The 20,651-nt window shown below is 34.8% G+C and overlaps 2 protein-coding genes across 3 annotated transcripts; one reads left to right on the top strand and one right to left on the bottom strand.

Moving 5' to 3' along the window:
* Positions 1 to 5,086: 5,086 nt before the first annotated feature.
* LOC145333558 (C-type lectin mosGCTL-1-like) lies at positions 5,087 to 8,617 on the top strand. Its single transcript, XM_080178722.1, has 5 exons — positions 5,087 to 5,223; positions 5,458 to 5,553; positions 7,112 to 7,176; positions 7,640 to 7,730; positions 8,536 to 8,617. The coding sequence occupies exons 2-4, from the start codon at positions 5,466 to 5,468 to the stop codon at positions 7,727 to 7,729; spliced, it is 243 nt and encodes an 80-aa protein (XP_080034848.1). The 5' UTR covers positions 5,087 to 5,223; positions 5,458 to 5,465; the 3' UTR covers position 7,730; positions 8,536 to 8,617.
* Positions 8,618 to 9,622: 1,005 nt separating this feature from the next.
* On the bottom strand, positions 9,623 to 20,339 carry LOC145334821 (uncharacterized). Of its 2 annotated transcripts, none has more exons than XM_080180448.1 (6): positions 20,205 to 20,339; positions 15,655 to 15,705; positions 14,508 to 15,281; positions 13,523 to 13,693; positions 11,759 to 12,120; positions 9,623 to 11,480 (listed from the first exon to the last, which is right to left on the bottom strand). In XM_080180448.1, exons 2-6 carry the CDS (start codon positions 15,695 to 15,697, stop codon positions 9,972 to 9,974), a joined length of 2,859 nt encoding a protein of 952 aa, XP_080036574.1. In that variant the 5' UTR covers positions 15,698 to 15,705; positions 20,205 to 20,339; the 3' UTR covers positions 9,623 to 9,971. The 2 variants fall into 2 exon arrangements, with proteins under 2 accessions (XP_080036574.1, XP_080036573.1); XM_080180447.1 differs by lacking the exon at positions 20,205 to 20,339 and adding an exon at positions 16,440 to 16,749.
* Positions 20,340 to 20,651: the final 312 nt, after the last annotated feature.

Below are 20,651 nucleotides of genomic sequence, written 5' to 3' on the forward strand. Positions count from 1 at the left end.
AAATAATGACATTTTTTTTCTACTAAATCTTTTTGCTAGAAAAGAAAAATAGAATTTTCATAAAAAACTTCTCAAAATTAAGCATTTTATCCAGCGGAAAAATACTCGGGCTTACATCTAGACATTCTTAGATAAAATAGGTAAATCCTTAAATCTAACATGTTTAATAAAATAGATACTTAAATCTAAATAAAATATGACTGTGAAAAAATCATCAAACATCGGAAAATTAAATTTCATAATTTTAAATCTTCGTGAATCAAAATTGCGTAAAATAAAATTGCAATTGAAATATGCAATTAAATTACCAAAATAAAACAAAAGCTCGATATAAGAAAAGAACTTTAAAATGCTGAATCTGCAATTTCTCTTTAGGTACATCAGTTCAAAGGTAAATAGTAATATTTTAATATGCATGTTATATTAAATTATTTATGTGATTATAATAAATCATAAAGAAATATTTAAATGATGTAAAACTCTCATTTTGTTAATTTCTTATCATATCAAATTTCAATCCAACAAGGATAAAAATGTTTATATCTGTGCAGGTACCTAGGAAATTTTCCGCGAAAAAAATCCCTGGTCCCGAAAAGACTTAAATCATTGAAAAAACTTGCGTAAACGTATAAAAAACTTAAGTTTGCATTTCAAATGAAAAAAATCTTGCATTGATCTGAAAGTTTAAACGAAATTGTATCAAAATTTGCGTTACTTATAAATCTTAAGAAATGGTTAATTTCTTTTTAAAATAAATACATTGAAGCAGTATTTTAATATATACGATAAAATGAAGGTAGAGTTAATTTAAAATATGCATAGTTTATCTTAAATTAATTCTGTGGCATTCAGATAAAATAATAATCAATATTTTAATAATACCATACATCGTGTTCGTTATTATAAATGCTAAACATGAACGAAAAATATATATACCTAGGAAAATAATTGCTATAAAATACTTTCTCAAGGTTTAAAATTGTCCGAAATCGCTAGGTACGTATATTACTACGAATCTCTGCTCTCGGAATGAAAAAAAAATCTTTACGCGTGGATTAGTGGAATCCCAGCTTCCGGAGTGAACAAAAAAACTTTGTACATGAATTGTTAAGAATCTCTGCCTCCGGAATGAAAGAAAATCTTTGATTTGCTTACAAATTTAAACAAATATCTTGATTTTTTGCGACAATCTTTTAAAATAATAATGAGGAATATCTTAAACATTATCATAATAATATTACATGTTGTGTTCTTTACTTTAATGCATTATTTCATATGAGAATCTGAGAAATAACATTTTTTAAGTAGACGTGAACCATAAAAAATACATTTTTCGAGGTATTTTTATTCTGCAAAAATCATTTGGTAGTTAATATACACGAACTTTTGCTTTTCAAAATCATACTTAAAGAAACAAAATCTTTTTAAAATCTGCTTTAAAAGTTTAAACAGTTTTGTAGAATTTTTGTGCTTAGGTATGAACAATAAAAATTAGTTGAATAATGAATACTTATTCTTTACAGAACCGATTTAGGTTCCTTTCACAAGCTCAACATAAAACTTGCAATATTTTTTCTAAAAAGATCATTGTCACATAAATAGTTTATGTTGTGGATTAGATATGTGTGGTTTGAAAAATTTCAATGACTTTCTGGCGGCAACACCCGCCATATTTCCAACCGCCATTTGCAGGCCTCTTACCCTGCGTCGGGCGGCCAGCTTGGCAGCAACCAAGTCAATTCTTGATTCATAACACCACCAGGGCACGTAATAAAAGTGTGGCTGTCATAAAACTTAGAATCATCTACTAGCTTTTGTCCGGCCGGAACCGAAACTCCCGTCGGCTCTTGTCCGGTCGAGACCGAATTTCTTATCGGCTCTTGCCCAGCTGGAACCGAAACTCCCGTCGGCTCTTGTCCAGCTGGAACCAAAACTCTGATCGGCTCTTGTCCAGCCGGAACCGAAACTCCCGTCGGCTCTTGTCCGGCTGGAACCGAATCATTCAGCGGCTTAACACCCGCCGTAACAAAGTTATCAACGACTACAGTATCGTTACCAATATCATCAGGAATAACTGTAGCACAACTAACATCATTATCAATATTAGCCACGGCAACACCCGCCGTAGCCATGTTGTCAACGGCTGCGGCACTAGCAGAACCAAAAGGTTCATCAGCCGCGTTAAAAGCAGAACCAACAGGTTCAATAATAGCATCACAAGCAGCACCAACAGTCGGCTGCGGCTGAACATCTGAGCAGACAACATACCTACTCTTTGCTAAACCATTAGCACTAACAGCAAAATATCCAGATCCAAACAGGCTGGAGTAAAGCATGGTTTCTCCTACTGAACGTTCAGAGTAGGGAAACATCGATGGGTGCAGGTGCCCTACGAGCAAATCAACCTGCCCATCAACCAAAGTAAAATCTTCAGGTTTCATATCAAACAAAACAGCTGCCTCCACAGGATTTATGGAGCAGATCGCCTCTTTTGGACCAATGAGAGGCACTACCACAGGTTCTAATATGTGATAATTCTTGTGTCGATCAATTAAACATAGCTTGACCGTCGGGAGACGTTTAACTTCACCGTCAGCTAGAGAAATTCTTGCTGAACGTCCAGTAAAAGGTAACTGAAGTTTATTAACAAGTGACTGGGTTACCATTGTGGTAGTTAAACCAGTGTCCCACATAGCGTTCACTGGGACCTTCTGGCGATTAATGTCAACGACGTCTAATTGTTGTAACATTAACATTAGGTTCGCCTCAGGGGAAGTATGTACTTCATAGACGGCGGCAGCCATATCAACACTCTCATGCAAGAGGTTGTTATGGGCCTGACCACAATTGTCCACTTTGCAGCCGCCTATTACATCTGCCTTCGGGCAATCCACAGATTTATGCCCTTTTTGCAAACAAATCCAACAGCAACCAGCACTCTCCACAATACTCTTCCTGTCTGACACTGACAGGTCATGAAATTTTGGGCACTTGTAAAGTAAGTGCATCTCACTACAGCCATTAACAAAACATGACTGCTTCATCTTAGATTTACCAGGTTTACCTACGGCGGTAGCGGCTGTCGCAGGGTTACCTTTCTTCTTAGAGGGGGTGTCCATATCAGTCGAACACCTCATTAAAATGGCGCCACGCTGTTCTTCAATAATCTTTAACAGCTTTGGGACGTTTGGGACATCCATCGAGCCCAATGATAAATTGAGCTTATCTTGAAAATCACGTGGCAACTTCTTGGATAACATCTCAAGAAGTATCACAGTCAACCACTGGCTAGTGGTAACTTCATCATCTTCATCATTTTTAGTCAGCTGCTCCAGCTGGCTAACTGCACCGCCAAACTCTGCTAAGACTGTCACAATCTGGTTGGAGTCCGACGGTTTAGACTTCTTCTCCCATTGGTTGAAAAGGCAGAGCATCTGACGTGTTTTGGACTTAAAACGTGCGTCAAGGTAGGCCCACTGAGATTCATGCGATTGAATCTGAATTAACTGGAGTCTCAGCTCTTTATTTTTACAGACCTTTTCACTGCTTAACAATAACTGTAAATACGACGGGTCTTGTCCTACAGTAAGCTTTTTAAAAGTGTCTTTAAAACTTACATAGGAAGCTTCCAGGCCGTCGAAAGATGGAAGAAGACGTTCGTCGACACGATTCATATATCCTGGCGTGAACATAGAACCGGCGACGAACTGTGGTGTGCCAAACGGTGACACAAATGGCGATGCTGTCGAGGCACCCGCCGTCGTCGTGGGTGGCTTCACAGGTTCAAGCTTAACCTCAGCCAGACGTTTCATCAAAGCAGACAAAGTGTTTATAATTGCATCAGGCAAGGGAAAGTATGGCCCTTTAATAACTTTCACAATCTTCAAACATCGATCATAAAGTTCAGCCTGATGGTTAGGCAAATTATCACCAACAACATCAACAACACTTTGAATGTCACTAAGCTCTTCTATAGCATCAAGAGCGTCTTTCAAGGCACTATAGTCTTTTTGTACAGTAACTATATCAGAATAAATGTCACTAAACTCATCAAGCTCTTGGATTCTCAACCCAAGCTTGCTAAAACCGACCATGATGCTGTCAAATGTCTCGAACTTGTCATGGACAAGGATTGATTCCTTAGTGAGATGTCTAACATTAAGTTCTGAAGTATCACTGACCAACTTCATCACTCTATTTAGCTCACTGGTTAGGGCATCAACGGCTGGACGCAGCCGCTTACTCAATTGTTCACCTTTATTCTTTTTAGGACCCATAATTGTCACTAAAGTTAACTGTACTGATTATGACTATAATAATAATGTGTGGTAAGGTATCACAACCAACACATTCACAAAACTTCACAGAATGTTCTTAGCTGCATCTGTTCTGTCTCGTTTTCATTGTTTCGGTACGCATGCCTTGCCGTACACGAAATCTTAATCTCCAAGCCCTCCGAATGACCAACATGTGAATGTTTACAAATGTGTATTTATTACCATGAAAACGGTGAATCTAAAACAAAAATATAAAAATTAATTACATAGTATTAATGGTTTATTATTTTTGTAGATCGAGGTTGCGTGATTTCAATTTAATTAAAAATATAAAATTTCTAAAAAACTTTAAATTGGCACGAAACATATTAAATAGCATCAGAAATTGATAATTTTAGATTCAAATGATCAATAAAATTAAGGAAAATATTCGTATGTCAAAAGTTAGCAGTTAAATGGTCTATTTGTTGAAAAATTAATGTTTTAAATTTCTTCGTAAAAATATACCATACTACACTTATTATTAAGAATTAAAGATAAATTCTTACCACATTATGATGTCAAACTAAGCAGAAGGCTTATTTGAGATATTCCACACATCAGAGCACATGTATATTCAAGCAATACATTATTTTCAATCACGTAGCTCTTCACGTGGGACTAATCAAAGGATAAGTGCGCGTTTCTTTGTCCGTTTACAAGCCACGCGCCGCGCGGAGATAGTTAGGAATGCCGTGTAACACACTCATTCTCTAGGAAATTTGGTGTAAGGAAACAGGGATTAATGGGTTCGAACTTGACAGGGAATACAGGAAATACATACCGAAACAATGCTACAAGATATTGGCCGAAGAAACAGATTGGTTTACAGCCAGGGAAAACTGTGCCGCCTTGAATGCACATCTTGTGTATATTCGTTCTGCTCAGGAAAATAAGTTTGTTAAAGGTTAGTCTCTACTTAATCATTATATGTGGTTTAACATACATCATCTATTTATATCCTGAATAAGGAAATTTAAGAAGAAAATTTCTAGTTAATTTTATCAATAAAACTGATCTTAAACATCAAACACAATCAATTAGTTTTAAAAACTCATGTTTAAATACAAAGAACATGTACTAAAAGAAGTGAATTATAGAGTAGCTTTGCTACTAAAAAAAACAACATCTTGAATTTTAGAGTTAGTCATGATGCAAGATGGGTTTCTTGGATTTTGGATGGGAGGCAATGACATTGACAATGAAGGCACATTTCAATGGACAGATGGGTCTCCAGGTAAGATCTGACTGGTTCTAATGAAATGGAGAAGATAAAACTTTTGTGAAATATGAGCCCCCAGCAAGACCTAATTATATTTTTAAAAGCGAAGCTTTCCTATAATTATGGTCGGTCCGTCCGTACGTCCGTCCGTAATGGATAGCTTTTTTTCGTTAATTTAGGCATGTTAGAATTGTCCTATTGATTTAAAACTTTGCATGGTGATTCCTGTAGTAGTTTGGTACAATTTAGAAAGCGTGGCAACTCTATAAACACTACCAGAATGTCCGTACATCCATTTTAAACATGTTGATTTTTTTACTTTTTTAACAAAAAAAATTTTTTGTGATCTAATTATCCGATTGATCTGATTTTTGGTATACTGATTCCTGGGACAAAAAAAGGACAATATTATAAGCGAAGCATCTCTAAAATCATGTTCCAAAAATGTAAGTATGTCCATATACATTATCCTGAATCAAGCAGTTTTTCAGCAAATTTACATACAATTTGTTTCGATTTTGTATATCCATCTTCTAATTATTCAGTTCTGACACTCCATAAGTTTTAATGTTCGTTTCTCCATTTCAGAGCTTCGCTTTTGTAGATGTTGTCAATCTTGTGAAAGCATTGATTTTAGTTTTTTTTTTCTATTGCCCTATTACTCAAATAAGAAATTTTGTAGCTTCATAGATTTAAATTAAAGAATTTAGTAAATATCAATATTTATACTTTGTCCATCCGTTGTCTGTAACACTCTTAAGGATAAATAGGACCTTTTCACCGGCTTTGAAGACAAACAGCTGAAAATTTCTGTTAAGATTTATGACGAACCCTAATCTGTCTTACTTTGAGAAAGACGATTCCAGTGACGTCATATACGTTTCGGGAAAGAAAAAGGGAAGGGGGAAGAATATCTCTTCAAATGAGATGGGAGAAAAGGAAAGAGATTTTCTTCCCCCCTTTCCTAAACGTATATGACGTCACTGGAATCGTCTTTCTCAAAGTAGGACAGATTGGGGTTCGTCAGATTTCTATATTATCTCTATTTCTTTTCTTTGTTACGATATCTAAACATCACTTTGTCCCTATGTCCATCCCATAATTTATTGCCTGCTACTTATGGGTGTTATTATCCTTGTTTTTTATCTTTCTACCCATATTTTACCTGTTCTTAATAATAACACATACCTAGAAAAAAGTATTACTATCAAATGCTTTGCTAATATCAGAGTGTTTTAATTCATAAAGAAGTGTGGCTCCCCTTCGCGATATTTTAGGCTTGATCCACTCTGAAATACATCAGCCAATTAGAGATCAGTCATACATCATCAAATAAACATTTGTAATAACATCATGGATAGATCTACTGCCAATTTAAACTTGATCGTTATTTAAATCTTCTCTTTTATATATCTTGGCAGTTGACTATTCTTCATAATTATCTCGTCGTCATTATTTACATCAGCCATGATTGTGAAGGGAATCTTCTCTCCTTGTTTTCTAAAAATAAAAATATGTAGATTGGCGATGGTAACCAAGAACTTTTCTTAACAACTTATATTTTTATTCGCAGTTACTTTCACTGATTGGAATAATGGAGAACCAAACAATGATCAAAATGATGAGGATTGTTTAATGGTAATAATCTAATAGTTTTCAAACAAAACAAATTTCTTAAAAGCTTTTCTATAATTAGGGTCGGTCTCTCCGTCTGTACGTCTGTCCGTTCGTACGTGATAGATAGCTTTTTTCGTTAATTTAGGCACGTTAGAATTATCCTATCGATTTCAAATTTTGCATGGTTCAATTTGTTTCGATTTTTACACATTATATTCTGATTATTCAGTTATTACAGTTATTACACTCTACAAGTGCTAATGTTCGTTTGTCCTAACGTTTCAGAGCTTTGCTTTTATGGATGTTGTCATCCTTGTTTTAACAATTTGATCTAGCTTATGAAAATTACGGTTTTTAATTTCAAATCATGATAGTAGCAAAAATTGAATTATTAATTAGAATCTTTGAAGGATCTTTTTAACCAATAATTTTAATCTTCAGAGGGGGTAATTTTGTTTAGCATAATCATGTCCTTCACTTTCAGGGATATCGTACAAACTGGAAATGGAATGACAACCCTTGCAGGGCCCGTAAACCCTGGGAAAAACTTCCTGCCATATGTCAGAAGTTGTAAGGTATAGTCAACATAATTAAAAACATAAGAGTGCAGAAGGAGTAGTGTGTTGAAATTAATAAGGCTGTCCTCCGCCATTTTCCACAACTCAAGGCTTGAAACACAACTGAGATGGGGTTTTGAAAGAAGAATGCCGCGTTTTATTATGAAATTATGACTCATAGGATTTAAACAGAGTATACAACTATTAATTTAATTATTACGCTTTTGTTGGTATGGCTTTTAAAGAAGAAAAAAAAATAATCTTAAATCCATTTTTGCTGTATATTAATTAATGCATCTTTTAAGAGCTTTATTAGACATTATACAAATGGCTGAAATAATAATCTTAAAATTTTGAATTCCTAAGTTGTATACTCAACTCTGTTTAAATCCTATGAGGCATTTTCATAATAATTTCATAATAAAACGCGGCATTCTTCTTTCAAAAACCCATCTCTGGTTAACTACTGTACATCCCACTGCACTGTTAGAAACAAGGGTGGTTACGTCTATAAGCAGTGCAGCTGAACAACTTAGAATTTATTGCAAATTGCAACAATACCAAAAGTTTTATAACCACTTCATCTTATTTGTTGGCTCAAAAACTTAAACTTTAGGTACTTTTATTAAATTTTGATTATTAAAACTAGCTGTGTGCAACCTTTTCAACCAATAATTGTAATCTAGAGTTGGTGTGATCTTTTCGTCATAATTTGAGATGTATTTTAAATTATCATATAAAATTGAAAAAGTTTAAAAATCCTTAGGTATGGAGTAGTTTTGATACCAAAATGTTTACAAATTTTGATATTCATTTTGTTTAGAATCGATAAAAGAAAAATGGAGAGCAGAATTTTTCATATTTATTGTAGTGTGAGCTTTTAGAATAAAACTATTGATATTTTATTTTGTCCAAGATTAATGAGTTATTACACAAATTAATTCAGATATCTTTCAAATAACAAGATTTTTACGACTTTAGCTGTAATTATTAATTTATATATTTTTATAATATAATTGAAAATCGCAAAACCTCTCAATTCACCCTACTAAAACATCCCAACTAAATAAAAAAAATTAATAAAGACTTAAATTAGTAATATACTATTGTTTAATAATACATTAAAGTAAAACACTAGAGGGAGAAAGGGTTAAATAACTGTATCTCCCCATCGCAACCACCTTGTACAACCTTTCTATTGGGTCATTGAAAAACAACCAATGGTGTCGTTTTTATTAACACAGTCAAGTAACAGAAAATAATTTAGAAGCAGACGAAAGGGGTCTTTGAAAAATGAAATACAATTTTGAACAGGATTTTATGGCTATATGATATATGAATTACTTTTAATCGAGGCGGGGGCAGCCGGATGCCAGCGTAACTAAGTCTTGAATTAAAATACGATTGGTTGTTTTGAATTTTTTTGGGATTGCTTTTTTTAGGTTAGGTTTAGACTTCCATCTGATTTCAAAATGTATAAGGTTTACTTCCCTGTGGCTTAAACGGTTGACGCCAGGTATAAGGTATAACCAACAAGCGAAATAAATCTAAAATTATATTTGGGGGGCAAATGGAGAGGTCGTCAATTTTACGATGTGTTGCCCCCAAACGACAGCTGTTGGTATAAGCTGGGTTGACGCGCAGCTGGGAGCCAGCCCTTTTTTTATCATCAAATATCCTTGAGTTTAGGAAATACAACTGAAGTCAACATATGACAAATTAAGCTTAGCAAACAAGTCTTACATCTTAATTTCATTATTCGACTCATGGGGTGTATCATTGATATAGTTGTCTTAGAAATATTTCAATTTTCAACTTTCCTATTTTGATTTTTTTTTAATGCTTTGATTCGCTTTTGTGATTGTTTCAATCCTAGTTAAAAATTTGTAGCTTAATTAAGAAATAAAAACATCATTTTAAATCATTTATTGTACTATTTTCTTGAAAATTTTAATTGATAAATTTAACAAGTGTATAACATATAAAAATTTCAAACATAACAAAATAAAATTTTACAAAAAATTGCTGAAACTTTAACAAAAATAAATTATCCAAATTTTTTTCATATAAAAAGTGACTGAGATTGAAACTATTTAAGTCTTTAAATTAATCTATTACAATACTATTTATGTACAATTAGAAAGAATTACTGTTTGATTAGGTACTTTTTTATCCGATTTATTTTAATAAATCTTTTATTTTATTTTAAAATATATTGATTAAAAATCTATGAAATAATTTTAAAAAATGCATAAGAATTTAAAGATGATGTGAAGTGTTGTATCTATAGAGCAATATCTTGAGAACTGATCTGTGTTTGTAATCCTCTTCTGTCATTCCTTTAGACTTCAGGTTATCTTTCAGATCATCAGTGTCATCCTTCACTGTTGGTGTATGCTCAACCCTGATTCTTTTTACATTATTATTATCATTTGAGTTATCTTTACCAGCCTCAGTTGGCCTTTCTTGGGTAGATTTGTCAGTATCATCGTCACAAATGCCGAGCAGGCGCTTGCGAAGAATGTTATTGCTGTTGGGATTTGTTTTAGCTTCAGGTAACTGGAAAAATGATGGATTTGCTGTAGAACTCTGCTGTTGTACTGGGCGGCTGTTTGATGTATTTGTTGATGTATTACTTGATGTTGATTCAGTATTCTTTAGCAGTAAGGCCTTCAACAATGAATTATCACCACCAGCTTCAGTGGTCTTGGTAGCAGAAGAGTTGCTATTATTGGTCATATCAACTGGCGTTGAAGATCTTTCATTGTTGTTATTGAGAACAGCTTGAGAGGCTTGAAGATCATTGGAATTATTATTATTATTGTTATCCATATTGTTATTTTCTGTCAATCTTCTTGATAACAACATGGAGAGAGAAGGTGAAGCTACTCTAGAAGCTACAGGGGAGTTTACTCTAACTGTGGCTAATGCAGGGGAGTTTACTCTTGAGATTGAGGGCGAGCTTCCTCGAGTTGTAGCTGGGGAGCTTCCACGACTTATGGGTGAGGGTGAGTCAAGAACCATTCTGACATTATTGTTGTTTGAATCAATGTTGGGCCGGTTGGCAACCAGCAAACGAATGAGCTCATGTCCGCCACTGCTTGAGCTAGTTGTTCTTGATCTGGACTCAATATAGCTTGGTCGACCCCTGTCACTCTCTGTTGACTTGCGTACAGAATAATCAATGGCTCCTGACTCCTCTGTTTGCTTATGAATCTGAACTGTAGGAGCCATCAGATGTTGAATCTGAGCAGTAGGAAGGGACGCCGACAATTGCCTGCTGGGCAAAGACGATATTTGAGTATTGTTATGCTGGAGTGATGACGACAATTGGCGAGAATTGGACGACGACATTTGAACTTGAATTGTTGGCAATGACGAGGCAAGTTCCCGCCTTGGTTCCTGGGTAAGGTAACTTTGTACAGAGCTCCTCATTGCTAACACAACATCATTATTGTTATCAGCAGTATTTTGATTATGTTCACCAGAAGCAGTTTCAGAGCAGTCCATCGGCTCCTCAATGCTTTCAACTTGATTGCTAACAGCTATTTCATGAGCTGCCACAGTCATCTCAATGCTTTCATCCTTGGGAATAAGAGCAGCATCTTGGCTAGAGATACCATTACCATCCTCTAAGTGTCTTCCTAGCTGTTTCTTCCACAGAACTTCCTTAACAGAGGCATCAATCTCTGAGAACCTGTTCTTGACCAGCTCATACTTCCAGAATTCATCAGTATTCACCTTGTTCCGGTGGTACATCGACACATGCTGAAAAATATCAAAATAATAATCCTTCTATAAAAGTAACAGTATGTTTGTTTGTCTGATGTTTATGATCTCTTTACCCACTGGACTGGACCCATATGGCTTTACAGTGAATCTGCCTTGAGTACGTCTTGGAGCCTCTAGGATCGTAGCCGCCAGATTTATTGAAAAGCAGTAATGTTTAAGAAATGAAATATCAGCGAATTTTTATTCCCCCCCCCCCCCCCCCCCGGCCCCATAAAGTATTAAAATATGTGTGGAATATAAAAGTTTGTTTTTACCTGTTTCAAAGTTTGTTTCCAGCTGTAAGACTTCTCACAGAATGGACACTTGAACTGTTTACCAGCAGTTTGCTGTTGGTGGCAATTAATCAAATTGACAGCCGCCAAATTGCCGCCATTAGCCGCTGTCGATTGTTGCACAGCTGCTGCCGCCGATGTTGACGCACTTCCAGGATTTGTTGGGAGCGATGGAAGGGTGTTTTGAACTACAGCAGAGCCGCCGTTGACCGCTGATGCTGCTTGTTGAAGCTGTTGGCGGGCGCGGTTACGCTCACACATACGCTTCTTGAGATGCTGCTTGAGGCTGGTCTTGTACGCGAACTCTCTTGAACAGTTGGGGCACTTTAGAGGTCCATCTTTACCTAAAATAAAAAATAAAAATTGAGAGTGGTTTTAAAACATTATAACTAGGACTAAATTTAAATTGCATTTTAGATTGTTTGATTTAACCTTCCTATTCTTGTTAAACATTGTAATTAATGTACTTTAAGTAAACTTGCAATAATTAGGCTTGATATAAGTATGCTAAATAACAAATAGTAGAACAATGGACATCTCATAATTGTTATAAGATTTGCCTTTAATAGGGGTTTTGCCAGGGGGTTGCACACCAAAAAAGTTTGACACCTTCCTAATGATTTTTGAGACCCCCATTAACCAAAAATGATCAACATTTGATTTCCCTTTTCTATTATTAGAGTAAAACACTAGAGGGAGAAAAGGTTAATTAACTGTATCTCCCCATCGCATCAACCTTGTGCAACCTTTCTATTGGGTCATTGAAAATCAACCAATGGTGTTGCTTTTGTTACCACAGCCAAGTAGCAGAAGCAGACGAAAAAGGCCATTGAAAAAGGAAGGGAGGTAGTTGTCTGTTGTATATACATCTAAACTATAGATTTGTTGTTCTATAAATTGTTTATGAGAATACATATTTCTGTTCTTATATAATGCATCCTTGTTACAGTTCATTTCCCTTAATCTCCTATTTACACTTATATACATGCAATGCATAGACGTCCAAAGGCAAAGGATAAAGGGTTGTTTACCCACCTTGAAATTATTGAAAATACATTAGATTACCCCCCTCAAATCTTTAAACCCATTTATTTTATCCTCCTTTAAATAAAAAGCTTGGATGTCCCTGTATATATGAATTTATTCCTTTTTCCCTTTTTAAAAAAACAATGTGCAATTAGATTTTTTAATGAGTTCTTTTTTTCTTTCATTTTTTAAAATCTTTCAACTAAATAACTCTTTTTTTATACAAGAATTCTTAAAATTATCTTTTAATTGAAATTTCCTCACATAAAATTTAAATGGTAAATCTATAAATTAATTTACACTAATCTCTTAATGTACCATTTTCTTATTTGTTGGCCTAACAACTTTGAACACTTTTCATAAATTTAGTTGGTTGGTTTATAAAATTGAGTGTTCAAACGTTTAAACCCCTAATTTTTTTCTCTCAAAATTTTGTGTATTAACATGCATAGAAGATGTACATTAATTTATCGGCCATTGTCTTATCCCTTTAGTTCCCTGATAAATTTGTGTATTATAATTTTGTATCTAAACGCATGGACAATCGTACTTTTTACCATCCTAAGTCATTATAACTGTCCTTACAACTCTCCCCCCCCCCCCTAATCTCCTTGACTTGCATGCAGATATGAAAGTGCATGTGTTAAAAAACTGCAAGTCCTTGAAAATTTATCCTGACCTAGCCCCTCACCCCCCGCCCCCCCCCCCTGATCTACATACCTGTATGCGCCGTTTGGATGTGATCATTCAGAAACCGTTTCTCCGTAAAATCCTTCTCGCAGTGCACACATGCAAACGGGCGTTCTCCCGTGTGCACGCGAAAATGCACGTTCAGATGCGATTTGCGCGCGTACGCCTTGCTGCATACACTGCACACGAACGGTTTTTCGCCTGCAAAAATTTAAAAAAGAAATTAAACGGGGTTAGGAAAATAAAAGATATTATGGTATTAAGGATATAAGGTACAGATAAGGATATCTATTCCAGAAAATAAAGTAAAATAAATATGTCAACAAAGTAGAAAAAAGTCTGCCTGTCTGTATCTTGAAGCTAAATATCTTGTAAAAGAGTAAATTGACAGGGCTCATATTTCTCCATTGTTTTTATTTTTATCTTTATTAAAGGAATTATATTAAAGCTAAATTTATAAGAGAAAATAAAAAAATTAAAGAATTGAAAAATTAAACTCACTAAACCTCTCATTAATTAATATCTTTTTTAGAATAAATATTATATATATGTTCATAAATAAGGATTACAACTTAATAAATTTACTATAAAATTGCATAAAAAAGCCTTTTGCCAATAATAAGATGTTTGACAGTTATAGGAAAATAAGTTTGCTCTCAGTTAAAATATTTGAAATTTTTAAGTTTTCAAAAATCACCAAACCTTTACTTTCTATTTCTTTATAATAATATCCCATTCTTGAGTTTAAAAAGGAGGGTAGAGACAATGGCAGTACATTAATATTGCCCCCCCCCCTGAATGTATAAACTAGTTCTTCCATTCATTAGCTTAAAAACTGTAGGAAAATTAGGTTGTAAACATTAATAGTGACCTAACATTTCCCCAATTAACCTACAGAAGGGGAAATTTTGTTTATCATATTTAACATTCATTGTCCTATCCCCGAAAATATTTACTGTTCTGAGAGCCTCATTTTAGAATTTAACAGTTGATCTATTTGAAAAACAGTTTGTACCTGTATGCATCCTCTTGTGCTCTTCCAGGGAGTTCTTATCATTACACGCCTTCTCACACACCTCACACATAAAGTTGGACTGCTTGGTGTGGGTCGTCATGTGCGCCCGCAGGGTACTCTTCCGAGCAAAATCTTTGCTGCACACAGGACACGAGAATGCCCGCTCCCCCGTGTGGATGACCACGTGGGAGTTCAGATGAGATCTGGACGTGAACTTTTTGTCACAAAAGTCACAGGTGAGTTCAGTGTTGTTGTTAATATTGGCAACAACAATGCCAGTTGAATTGCCAACGGTGGTGGGGGCAATAATGTTGTTGGCTGCAGGTTTAACAGATTTGCTGTGAATGCCCTCTGAATGCTGTTGTTGTTCTACCCTCACTGATCCTTCCTCCTTGGCAAAGTCTCTGATCTTAAGCTGTTGCAACCTGTCACCTGGCAACCCGTGCTCCTGTTCAGCTGGCAATGGCAACCCTTTGCGGACCACAAGACTCAGCGGCTCTTCGTTTCTGGGTTGCAGAGGAGCATCAGCCAACTGCTGCAGCCGCGTCTCAAATGCCTCTTCTTTAGTTTCAAGATTAAGCGGTTCGTTGTTGTTGTTGTTATCACTTATAACAACTTCACTAGCTCCGATAGTTAATGCTTCGTCGTGGCTGCCCCCCAGCACCTCGTAGTCATAAGAGTTGTCCTCGGAGGTAGCGGGTTCGTAGTCCTTCCTGACTGGGGACTCACAATAGTTGTGGATACTCTGGATCAGACTGTATCCAAACTGTTCTCCTACAAAAACACAGAATGATGAATAATTTAATGAAGCAATAGATCTCTGATTTTAAAAAAATATCTTATTTACTTAAGAATGACATACTTTTAAGATTCCTAATATAACTTATATTAGATTGTTGTAGTAGGTTATTGACGTACGTACAAACATATTCATAGAGTAGTTGCGCTACTTTAGGACCATAGACATTCAAGGGTGGGGGATAAAAGGGTGTTTACCCTCCTTCAACTTTGAAACCCCTCGTTTTACCCCCGTCAAAATTTAAAAATGCATTAGATTACCCTCTGAATCCTTCAAAATCCCTCCTTTAAACCCCTTTTTAAAAAGCTTGGACGTCACTGTTAAGGATAGTAGATTTACTGGTAATACCTGAGCGATCTGGATAGGGTGGTCTTGTTAGGTGATCTGGCATCCTGATACCTGCAACAATACGGTATAATTAACCTAATATCTTAGAAACAGAACACTACAGGGCATTCAAAGATTTTTTATTCCTTTTTATACAGATGTAAGTTTTAGAGAAGGGGTATGATGTATGTTGTATAGTAGACATGCTACGCATATTAATCTTTTATTTTAATTTCACAAGTAGTTTTTAGTAGCAAAGCTACTCTATAATTCCGAATGTCCGTCCGTCTGTCTGTCCGTCTGCCCGTGATTAATGAATTGGGGGAAACGTGATTTTCTCGGCTCCTATTCAAGATAGACAGCTGAAATTTTTAATGAAGATTCCCACTATATATGCCCATCTAATGTATACATTGTTTTGTCCGTCTGTTTGTTATTTGGGGTGCTAGATTGATTCCTAGATCTTTTAGGTTTTCATGGTTTTCTCCATTCCTAATCAGGATTGACGGTTGAAATTATCAGGGATTGAATATGCTCATGTTTTACATATTTCCATTTATTTCATTGTGTCTATGATTAGATTTTAACTTTTGAAAGAAATTACTTTTTCGAATTTATTCAAATAACAATTTAATCCATTCAAATGATTTTTTAAAACCATAAATATTTTATCATTAAAAAAACGTTTCTAAAATATTTGTAAAAAATAATTTAAATACTTGAAGGATTCATGTTATGTTAAAAGCAAGTCAATTTTAACATAAAGCTTCACTGAGACTTATTTTTTATAAAAAACTTAAACCTACCTATTTTGACAAGAAATCACTTGTTTACAAAAGAAATATTTATAACTTTTCAACAATCATTAATGTTTTTTCTTAATATCACATATATGGTTAACTTTTTAACTAAAAGTTGTTTTTTTTTTAAATTGTCAAGCGGTCATTGACCTTAAATTGTAACCATCTATATAATATATATATATGAAATATATTATATATTAAAAAGAATATATTTTTTTGATGTTTTAGTGTGAGTGAATGGTTTGTAACTGGCAAGATATCAAGGATACTCTTTTTTCATTCTCCCGTTTTCTATCTTTTCTATCTTCCTAACTAACACACAGACAAACTGCAAAAATCCTCAATATATGTGTGTGTGTGTGTGTTAGTGTGTGTGTGTGTGTGTGTGTGTGTTTAAAAGTAGAGTTCAACGACCCCTTGAAACATATATTATATATATGAAATATATGTATATATGGTTGTAAGATCATATGTGGATGTGTGAAGCGCGCTTCAAGAGGGAAACGCGCACAAACTCTTTCCATTTTCCCCCCCTCTCTCCCTCTCTCTCCCTCTCTCTCTCTCTCTATTTCCCTCACTTTCTCTCTCCCTCTCTCTCCCTCTCTCTCTCTATTTCCCTCACTTTCTCTCTCTCTCTCTCTCTCTAACTGAGAAACTCAGTCACTATGTCAAACAATAACTCTCCCTTTCTTTCTACTTTGAGATATATATGTGTGTGCGCGTGTGTGTGTGTGTGTGTGTGTGTGTGTGTGTGTGTGTGTGCGTGTGTTTAAATTTCTCTAACGGTAAATTTTACTTTTTTTCTGGCTAACCAACCCTCACCACCACCCCTTCCCCCTCCATCCATCCCCTGTGCACGCCTCAAGGTCAAGTGTAAGAGGGATGGGGGGTGGGTGCAGGGGGTGTAAGGAGAAATTATTAAGGGCGGGTGAAAATGAAAAAAATACGTAAATAAAAAAATGCTAGCGGTTCACAGACAATCAAAATTTACAGTATATATGACATTATCCTTTTTTCTTTGTGATAAAAAGGCACAGAGCTACTCTATCAAATTTTTTTTTGTAAATCTATCTGTCAATAGCGGCTACGCCCCTAGAGGCCTTTAGTTGGAGTCGACCATTCACTTTTAGTTTTGGAAAGAAAAAGTATTTTGGGGGGGAAAGTTATTTTTTTCTGAGTGGTTTCTCTTGGGATGGTTGAGACAATCTCTCCAATGATAGTTGTAAACTTTTCCTGGACCTATAAGAAAGTTCACTGTAAAGAAAAAACAATATCAGTCCAGTGGTTTGCGAGATATTGAGCTACAGAGAGACAGAAATACATCCAGCTACTTGTTTACATTTTTTTACCAATTTATCAGTCAAAATTTTTAGTATAACCACATTCAATCAATAAAAATTGGCTCTACCCTAGAATCTTGGGGGCTCTGTATTCAAAGAGGGAGGGAGGGGTACCACAAAACTAGCCTAAAACCTTTCAAAAACTCAGAAATAAAATAGCCTAGAACCATTTCTTTATGCGAAGCTTCCCCAAAAAGAAAACTGACATAGTAATATTGATACTAGCGGCTTTGCCCGTAGCCTCCAGGGGCTTTGCCCCAAGAGGTAATTTGAAAAAAAAGGGGGAAAAAATGGAGCTGCAACCACTAATTTCAAACTAATTTTTAAAAAATTGAGGGGGATATTTTGTTTATTGAAAGGGGTTGGGGGGTGTCCCACCCCCCAAGAAAATAGCAAAATTGCAAATAAGCGTACTTGTTTTAAAAGGATAATAATTTTATAATAATGGAAAGAAAAAAGTTCCAATTGAAGGTTACAAACTTACAAGATGAAAATCAAATTATAAATAAACAAGGATCACAACATCCATTAAAGCGAAGCACTGAAACGGTAGGACAAACGGACATTAACAATTGTATAGTGTCAGAACTGAATTATCAGATATAAATGTATAAGAGTCGAAGCAAAATTGTAAGTAAATTTGTTGAAAAACTGCTTGATACAGGATAATAATTATGGACATACTTACATTTTTAGGACTTGATTATAGAGTTGCTTCGCTCATAATATTGTACTTTATTATCTCAGGACTCAATATACCAAAAATCAGATCAATCGGATAATTAGATCACATAAAAATTTGTTGTAAAAAAATTTTAAAAAATCAACATGTTTAAAATGGACGTACGGACATTCTGGTAATTATTATAGAGTTGCTACTCTTTCTAAATCGTACCTACTAACTACTATAGGAATCACCATGCAGAGTTTGAAATCGATAGAACAATTCTAACATGCCTAATTATAACAAAAAAAAGCTATCCGTCTCGGACGGCGGACAGACCCTAATTATAGAAAAAGCTTCGCTTTGAACATAGTTGGATATTTTTAATAGCGAAGCTTTTCTATAATTAGGGTCGGTCCCTACGTCCGTTCGTAACGGATAGCTGGAACAACAAAGTATACTATTATAAGCGAAGCAACTCTATAATCAAGTCCTAAAAATGTAAGTATGTCCATAAACATTATCCTGTATTAAGCAGTTTTTCAACAAATTTACTTACAATTTTGCTTCAAATCTTATACATTCATATTATGATTATTCAGTTCTGACACTATAAAAGTGTTAATGTCCGTTTGTCCTACCGTTTCAGTGCTTCGCTTTTATGGATGTTGTCATCCTTGTTGCTAAATAAGGAAGTTACTGTCCAGATATAACGCAGCCAAAGATTATAGATTGGGAAAAAATCTATAATACTAAGTAGAATGATGTCTGTCTGTCCGTCTGTCCGTCTGTCTGTCTGTCCGTCCTTCCCTTAAGATCTCAGTAACCACTGAACTTATCGGATTCTACTCTTCAGGGAATATACCTACTGGTCCTGTGGTGGTTTTTGGATATTTTCTTGGGGCGTGGGACACCCCTAACCCCCCCCCCCCAAAAAAAAAAAAAAATAAAAAAACAACTCCCCCCCCCCCATTTTTTATAATTTTTATGCGAATTCGCAATTTTTTTACGAATTTTGCGATCCATTCGCATTTTTTTCGGCTGGGTAGGTTATAGAAGATGTAATTATACCTCTTGGGGCTTCGCCCCTAAAGGCTAGGGGCGAAGCCGCTAGTTTAAATATAGTGACACCATAAAAATAAAACCCCCACCTCGGGGTACCACAGGCTCCAACACAAGTTTTTGGGGCTCTGTTTTTTTAGGGGAGGGGGGGGGGGGGTAAAAATTCTCTCCCACCCCCTCCCACAAAAAAATGTGTTCAATGGTGTATTTTTTTATATTTTATAATACCAAAAAAAACGGTTTATCCTTTATAGGAATCAGTATTCCAAAAATCAGATGAAAAGGATAAGTATAAAATACTAAATTTGTTGTTAAAAAGTAAAAAAACAGCATGTTTTAAATTGACGTACGGATCTTCTGGTAACGATTTTAGAGTTGCTACGCTTTCTAAATATTACCTAATTGTTTTAGGAATCACCATGCAAAGTTTGAAAGCTATAGGACAATTATAACCTATGTAAATTAACGCTTTGAAAAAATATATTGACTTATAGATACTTATGCTTTAAAACGTTTAAACGTACTTACAAAAAATCTATGGAAGTATTTGAATTGTTATTGTTTCTTAGAGTAGCTTCGCTCATATATATTGTTATGACATAAGCGCTTTGACGTTGGTCTCTAAGTCAATTCGTTTAGCCAACTTTACACACAAATTTATACACTTTTAAGCACAAATAAAATATTTTCTATTAAACTTACCTATAATCAGGAGCCCAAAGGTCAGTTTTCCATGTAAATTCACATTTTTATTGTCTTTGTTATGATTTTATCACTTTAAAGTGTTTGAGTATTTGCTTGTATGTAAGTTACCATAGAGAAATTCGTAACAAAACTGAGAAAAACCATTGGCATGGTAGCTAACTTTCATAATCGTTTCCCCCCTTTTTCTTATTTATTTATGCTTTATAGTTTGGATTTACAACTACGTTTTATATACACACTTTATCATATCAAGAATGAATCTTTTTATAGAAAAAAAATGCTTTATAAAATGTAAAAAAAACGTTATTCTTCTTTAAAAATCGTTTTTGTTTTTAAAGTGAAAAATTACATTATAATATAGAAACAATTATTCTTATAGTTAGAGTAGAAAATAATCAAAAAGAGATAACTTTAAGTTTTAAATATTAATTTTGCATAACCTTT

The sequence above is a fragment of the Acartia tonsa genome, chromosome 12 (assembly GCF_053477335.1).
Source record: "Acartia tonsa isolate MP-2025a chromosome 12, ASM5347733v1, whole genome shotgun sequence".
Lineage (NCBI taxonomy): Eukaryota > Metazoa > Arthropoda > Copepoda > Calanoida > Acartiidae > Acartia > Acartia tonsa.